Below are 7,624 nucleotides of genomic sequence, written 5' to 3'. Positions count from 1 at the left end.
ATGACTCCCAGCCTGAAGAGACCTGCACAGGAGACACTCTGGAGCCGCACTCAGAGGATCGTGATTCTGGTGAGATGGAATTTCTACTCAGAGAAAGACTGAGCAGTGACTCTGGGCACCTTGGCCATTCTGAGGGCTATACGGTAGAGAGAAGTGCAGGAAAATCCAGCATCTCTGTGAGAGTCAGGATAGCTAGAGTTGATACGTGCTTCATCCCAGGACAGGAAAAAACAGAGAGAGTTCCTTCCTCAGAATTCAAGGAAGTCAACGTGGAAGACATAAATAAACAGCCACGCTGGCTTTGCAAAGACTTGGTAAGCCCAGGGAGTCCTGCCAGGCACCTCGCAGAGCTGTATTCCTGACAAATGGAATCTGAATTAGCCAGAGTTGTTCCAAACCTTTGAACTCAAGGCAAGAACTTGACTGGTGCTATAGAAAAATCCAAGAGAAAACACAGGGAATGAGATAGGACTGCTCTGCTGGGCCCTCCATCAAGCTCCAAATCCCCCTTGATATTACGAGGGTTACTTTTAGTTTTTTGAGGTTTTTTAGGGGAAGGGTGGGATGTTGTCATTGCTGTTTGGTTTGGTTTTCGTTTGCAGGGGCTGGGGAAGCGTTGAGACAGGGTTTCTCTGTGTAGCCTTGACTTTCCTGATACTCTGTAGATCAAGCTGGTCTTGAACTCAGAGATCCACCCACCTCCGCCTCTCAAGTGCTGGAACTAAAGGCGTGTGCCACCACTGCCGGCCATGATTATATTATGTTAACCCTATGCCTATCCTACTATAGTTAAGCAAAAAAAAAAAAAATCAAATTAAGTTTTAAGAAATGAAATGGGCTTGTGTACTTGTTTTATAAATAACTTCAGGAAAAACATTTGGGAATGGTGCCCAACTTTGTTTCTAGGACGAAAGGAGCCCGGTTACAGAAGGGGAGGAGGGAGAAAACACTACCTTGAAAGAAAATCAAATGTGAGGAAAGAGAGGATGAACTAGAGCCGAGAAGTGGCCCTCAGATCTAACCAGCTGGAAGCCGCCTACGCCCACACTCAGTTCTCAGTTCAACAGAGGCACAGCGAGGGGGACTGAGGTCTCCCCGCAAGGTGACTTTATAAAGGTGACTCTGTGAACATGAACCCATCGCTGGCCCCACCTTCGGCCTCTGCACGTGCCACTTACTAGTTACTATATATAAATCAGTGGTTGGGGTTGGCTGCCTTGGGGGTTTCTTTCGTCTCTTTTGTGGTTTTCTTTGGTTCGAGATCGGCGGTGTAATTTTGTGGCGCAACCCAAGGCAATCACTTCAGCACTGAGCTCTGTCCCCAACTCTTGGTGACAGGTGTCACTGTGAAGTTCAGGCTGGCCTTGCTTACAGCAGCCACCACCCTCCCCCCCCCTCAATTCAGATTGCAGTCTACCCCAACTCAGGCGGCTGCGTACCATCCCAGGCTCTCCTGTGAGGTTTGCAGAGCGCAAACCTCTGCCAAGGAAATCCGCTTGGCGTTGACCTTTGTCTCCCTTGGCCGCACACCCCAAAAGGGTGAGGGCTCTTGGCTTGTTCACTGATACAAGATAAGCCATAGTACATGGAGATACTCGTAAATATTAAATGTGTATTTTTGCTTAATTGTGAAATGAAAGACAAAGTTAAAGATAGATAATAACTTGAACATGAAGACCATCAGGACTTGGGAAATTGAAATAGGCAGGACTTACCTTGTGTGGTTTGATGTTATTAAAATTTGTTCGATATTATTTAAACTAAAATGATTATAGCAATTTTTTAAGTGATTAATGAAACTCTCAAATGGAAAAGAACCAATTGTGCACATGAGACCCAAGGACGTAATGACTTAACATTATCCACAGCAGCAACGGAAGAGCACAGAGTAAAAATAAGCTTCTGGAGTTGGAATGATTATCTCCAAAACCTGTTCCCCACATTTTACTGAAAGTAGAAAGCTGTTCCCCAATTTTCTACAGAAAGAATAAGAGCACCCAAATATGAGAACTTGAGATAAAAGAAAACGAAAGACTCAACTCAAGAACAACCAGCATGTTTCAGAAAAGAATGGAAACATGAAGGAGAAATTGGAGAGAATTGTTTTTTAATCTGGGACAGAAGAATAAGAGTTTCTGGACCATAAGGAGACCTGCTCTGGGGTTCAGCATGATGTAATTCAGGAGAGGTCTGTAGGAGCACAGAGCACCCCAGAACCCCTCAACTGTTCCCACACCACATGGCAAAGCCTAGAAGACAAATATCAACAATACCCAAAGATGCTAGAAAGTGACAGAGCAATTGTCTCACAATTCTGAAGGCATAATATTTTTAATATGGAAATATGTACCTACCCAGGCCATTGGGGATGTGGGGCTGGGTAGGCTGTATCCAAACAAGATAAACCTCAAAATTCTACAGACCTGAGATCTCTCAGTAAGCATCTAGACAGGGTGTCTTAGCATAAATCTGAAAGTGCCCCCACAGGCCGACGTGTTACAGAGTTGGTGGTGTAATCTTCAGGGATTGGGGTACCGGTAGGAGGGTGTAGGTCATTGGTGGGACACCCTTGAAAGGGATGATGGGGTCTAGACTCTTTCTTTGCTGCATCTGCCCATATGGTGAAGACGGTTTGCCCCACCACATGCTCCCACCACATGCTCCCACCATGATGTATGTGCCACCCATGTCCAAAGCAATAGAGCCGATGGAACGGGATATCTAAAGCTGGGAACCAAAGTAAATCTTTCTTCTCTGTCAGCTGCTGATATCATGTATTGATCACTGTACAGAAAGCTAGCAAACGCTCCATGAAAACAAGAGACAAAAGCTGAGAGAGAGAGAGAGAGAGACAGAGACAGAGACAGAGAGAGACAGAGAGAGAGAGAGACAGAGAGAGAGAAATAGGTAGCAGGTGATCCAAATCCAGAGAGTATAAGAAAATTCTAGGAGGGCGACAGGAAGACCCAGCATAACAGCCATGCAGTCGCTCTGAAGAGCATCCTCTACACCATAGCAAAGCCAGGGGGGATTCTGGCACAGTGACTCAAAGCAGGGAAAGGATGCTAGCAGATTACCAGTGTGTCTGAAAGTGCTCAGAGGAGAGACTCTCGATTCCATAGAAGAATCAAGAATGAAACTAAGGCAACAAAGAAGCAATGATTAGCCCTAAGAAAAACAAAATCTGCACAAGAGGAAACTATAACCACAGAACACCGTGTAGCTACATTCCCAACATTGTTTCCATAGTCACAAAGGTACAAACCAGCTCCAGGTTTAAGGCAACAAGGTGACAACAGCCCAACTACAGGGCTAAGAAGAGAGAACGATGTGACATTGTTTCATAAAAGGACCTCAACTAGCAAGGCCTGAAACTGTGGACCAACAAACAGCAGTGAAATCACAATGTTGGCAGGCATAAGGGACGAAGACTTGTAATAAGACTCGTCATTCCTCTCTCTTTCCAGGCTGTGCACAGGCTGATGAAATAAACATTTACTTTTAGGTGTAAAACACACTGGCACCAAACCAACACTTTGCTACTTGACATACCAAAAGTATTTAAAGACAGCTAGGATGGGAATGACTTCTCCTTGTATGGTGTGATGTTACTTAAAATTGTCTTGTGGGCATTCCTGGTACACTTTGAAGCCGAGGGAGACAACAGTCTGTCAACTTCTGAGAGTAAGAGGGTAGCCAAGAGGCCATGCTGTCCGTCAGGGGTCTTACCAAACTGAATTCAAGGTGTAATTTTTTTTTAATAGCCAAAATGAGACAAGAACTATACAAGAAAAAACTTTAGATGAACCTTACTCGTGGACATAAAGAGGAAATCATGAATACTAAGGAAAGAATGCAGCAATGAGTAAACAGTGATCAAAGCAATGGTTTCCAAAGCACTAGGCTTTAGGGGTGACATATGAAGGTTACCCTACCTTCTCCAGGAAAGTGCATGGTGTTTATGGCAGAAGGCTCTGTGTGTGTCTGAAAAGGCAGGCAGCACAAGACATCAAAACCACTGAGAACGCATGTGTTCGGGGCAGCTCGGATTTCAGAACATGGCTCTTTGAGAACTTGGCAGAAGGAGAAAAGAAACTACACAATAGTTCCGCTTGAATCTACTGAACCCTCCTGAGGCTGGAGAAGTCTCTGAGCAAGCCACCATGCTTGAGAGACACGGCCGCTCTTCCCCAGCCACAGCCTTTTGGGTAAATAGACAGACCTCCTCAATCTGTACTGCAGTTTGGAAAGCGACATACGCTGGACACTCATAATAGTGGAGCCCGAGACTGGCGCACAGAGACTTGCGGCTGCCAACTGAAAATGAACGTAGGGCCTTCTCTGTTACTCTTTTCCTTAGTCAGAATCTGTCTGTCTGTGGCTAGTCTGCCTGTTTGGGAATATCTGATTGTACTGTGCACCCCCAAAACTGTGCTAAAGTCTACCTTGAATCAGGGGGCGGATCCAGCAACTAGTTAGAAGCCAGAAGATGGATAGAGAGACACACAGGAAGGAGTAGGGAGGCACTTAAAAAGCCATGGTCTTTTTTTTTTCTTTTGGTTTGAGACGAGTGGAGAGATGACCTCTTGCTGGGTCTCTGGCCATAAAGGAAGGTCAGCTGGTTGCTTCTCAACCTCTCTGATCCAGCAGGTTTTCACCCCAACATCTGACTCCCGAGTCTAATAAATAGAACAACTTCATTAAAAACAATACCTGCCTGTTTGAGAAACATTACTTACTGAGCACGAAATATTCTCTCAAACTCCGGGGACCCCGAGACTGCCGGCGGTGAAATCTTGTATTTAAATCTTGCTTGTCCAACATTTATAGCAAAATAAGCTGCAAAGGAAAGGAATGTCGCGTTAAAGTGGGGCACATCCCTGGCAAAGTGTGAGTACAGGCGGGTACCACGGCTACACTAGAAATCATCAAATTAAACAGACTTGCCAGTGAGCCCCAGGCACCCAGCTGCCTCTGCCTCCCTGGCATTGGGATTGTAAGCCTGCACCGCCATGTCCAGTGTGGGTTGTTTTTTGTTTTGACATGAATTCCGGGGGATGAAACTCAAGTCCTTGGGTTTGCAAAGCAAGTTCTTTATCACCTGAATTACCTCCCGGCTCCCTCATCTCCTCCTTAGTTCATAATTACCTCCTGGCGTCTATCTTTCCCCTTCCCATTAGCTCCCACGGTTTCGTGTCCTTAATTGTTGCCTCAAACATGACCTGGTCTCGATTTAGCATCTCTGCGTCTACTTCTGACTCACTGATGTTCTAAAAACCCCACACCAAGTTTGTGGCTTCAGTCTCTTCGGAGTGAGCACTCAGGGAGGAGCTTTTTCTCCTGACTCTGAACGCACCTGCCCTTTGAACGAGAAGTCAGGACTGAGCCTGGCTTAAGAAGGGCTCCTTGGTGGGCTCCTTTCCTTCCCTTTGGTGTCCAGGTAGCTGTTGCTTAGGAGGTAAACTGTGAAAATGGACACTCTGTGTGTTGACTTGGTACTGAAGCAATCCAGAAGGCGAGGGGTGGGCACTGATTCTTTCCAACCGTTCTGGGCAGTATCATGTGGACAAGGCAGCAGCTCATGGGCCAAACTGGGGACTCTGTCTATTAGGTAGAAATTGGAACTCGGCCTTTCTGGCCACCGCTGCCCACCCCCACCCGCGGCTTCTAATTTGTTTCACAGCTGGGAAGGAAACAACACCTAGGGTCTGGAAACAATGAAGGCTGTGCGTTCCTAGATTGACAGATGAGCAGAGACACAAAACATAGGGTTTCAAAAGGGCTTGTGAATGAGCAAACGCTCCCTAACCCTGACCCCTAACCCTAAGCCCAACCAAGTCAGTTTCTCTTAACACCACGAACTTCGGCCAGTAGGCACCTGTCTGCTCCATCAGCCAATGTGAAGCCCTTAATTGGTAAATGGGAGAGGTGTGTGAACACCCACACCAGGAAGGAATATTTGGGCTTGGTGCCAGCCTCTGGGCTAAAAGCCCCTTCTATACTCCCGGCTCAGGGCCTCAGGAAGATCATTGTTGTCGATGGCATATAATATCGGTGAAGAAGCCATTTCTTATATTCTGTGGAAAGACTGAATCTTCTTACACACGTGGGCACAATCACCGTTGTTTCGCCCATCTTTCCTCTTTCCTGGGGTGGGGGTGGGGATGCCTTGCGCTAAGATAGTGAAGGGAGAACCCTCTGCCACCACCGATGCCCACTCGGTCCCAGGTGGATCCTTCCCCGGGAGGGCCACTTCTCCACCCGGCAGCTTTTCTCTGCAGGTAATGGGTTCAGGACAAGAGCAGTGGTAAGGGACCTATTCCGGGCCAGTCACCATGGAGGCCCTTCCTACTCAGGATCCTGTTTGACTTTCTGTGCTGAGAACAGGGAAGGGCAGACCACCCTGCCTGGGGCCTGGACCAGACAGATATGGGTGGGTCTGTCTTAAAAGCCTGAGTTGTTTGTACCTTGGTACAACGCATCCTAATTCTGTGAACAACAAACATCTGTTGATGTGGCCAACTCAACAGCAGCTCTCTGTCTCTCTGGGCTCCGTTCCCAACAATGAAACATTTTTCTATCACAGACATAATTTTTCCACTCTCTTTCCGTCCTGTCCCCTTCCTCCCTCTCCATGGAACTGCCTAACTGCTGGTCCCAGTTCACAGTGTCCTTGGCATCAGACAGCACACAAAAGGCTCTCTGTGGGGAGAGAGCCTCTGAGTGGGGGCATGCAGCCCTTGCCCCTGCCCTTTCTGCAATCACAGGGTCGGAACACACTGATTGCTTAGACCCATGTTCTTCTTTGGTTCATAGCAAACACCTGCCGGTTCCACAAAGGCTGGTAAACAAAACGTGTGTCTGAAGGTTTCAGAGTTTCCCTCATCCCCAAAGCAGACTGGCCAGGCTAGCCATGGAGTAACTGTGAAGACTGGACTTGGTCACCGAGCATAATAACAGTCCCTTACTTCCTGCAGCATGTGGCCTGCGCTGTCCCCACCTCTCAGACCTGGTTCCCGATACGTGCACCCCAGGAAGAATAAGCAGGCATTCCTGGTAAGAAACTCTGTTCCATAAGCATGTAGGGCAGATAGGAGAAATTGTGTAACTGTGGTTCTTGGAGAGACAGAGCCTCCATTTAACCAGGCAGAGGGGTGTGGAGTCATCCCGGGAGGTAGGGAGATGTTGCAACATTTAGAATTCATGACTGGATCTAAGCTGCGCGTTTCTGCAGAACTGCCACGGGCAGTTTCTCTAAGAAAACACACTAAATGTCTACGGCCATTTTAGAAACAGAAACAGTCTCCTGCTGAACATCCATAATGGATGTTTGTCACCGCCGCTCTCACGGGCTCACGTCTCCTCCTGCAACTCCTACCGCTGCTCTGCGCTGGGACGTGGACTGTCACCACAGATGACGCAGAGTCTCTGGGCTCTGAGGCCACCACAGCCCTGTGAGAACTAACCTCTGGAGCATCCATGGCAGGATGCATGCAGGCCACCATCAGCAATCTAGGCTCTGCTGGGCACCCAGGACTAACCCAAACACAGGCATGAAACCCAAACACTAGAGCAATCTCTCTCTCTCTCTCTCTCTCTCTCTCTCTCTCTCTCTCTCTCTCTC

The 7,624-nt window shown here is 47.5% G+C and overlaps 1 protein-coding gene across 1 annotated transcript in view; it reads right to left on the bottom strand.

Moving 5' to 3' along the window:
* The window catches only part of Mgst2 (microsomal glutathione S-transferase 2), a 19,106-nt gene that overhangs the window by 11,118 nt on the left and 364 nt on the right, over positions 1–7,624 (bottom strand). The window contains exon 2 of the mRNA XM_026779083.1: positions 4,740–4,839. Coding sequence (XP_026634884.1) covers positions 4,740–4,839 — 100 coding nt within the window. The remainder of the gene's footprint in view (positions 1–4,739; positions 4,840–7,624) is intronic.

Source organism: Microtus ochrogaster, chromosome 1, assembly GCF_000317375.1.
Source record: "Microtus ochrogaster isolate Prairie Vole_2 chromosome 1, MicOch1.0, whole genome shotgun sequence".
NCBI lineage: Eukaryota > Metazoa > Chordata > Mammalia > Rodentia > Cricetidae > Microtus > Microtus ochrogaster.
This window is presented reverse-complemented; position numbering and strand designations above follow the sequence as displayed.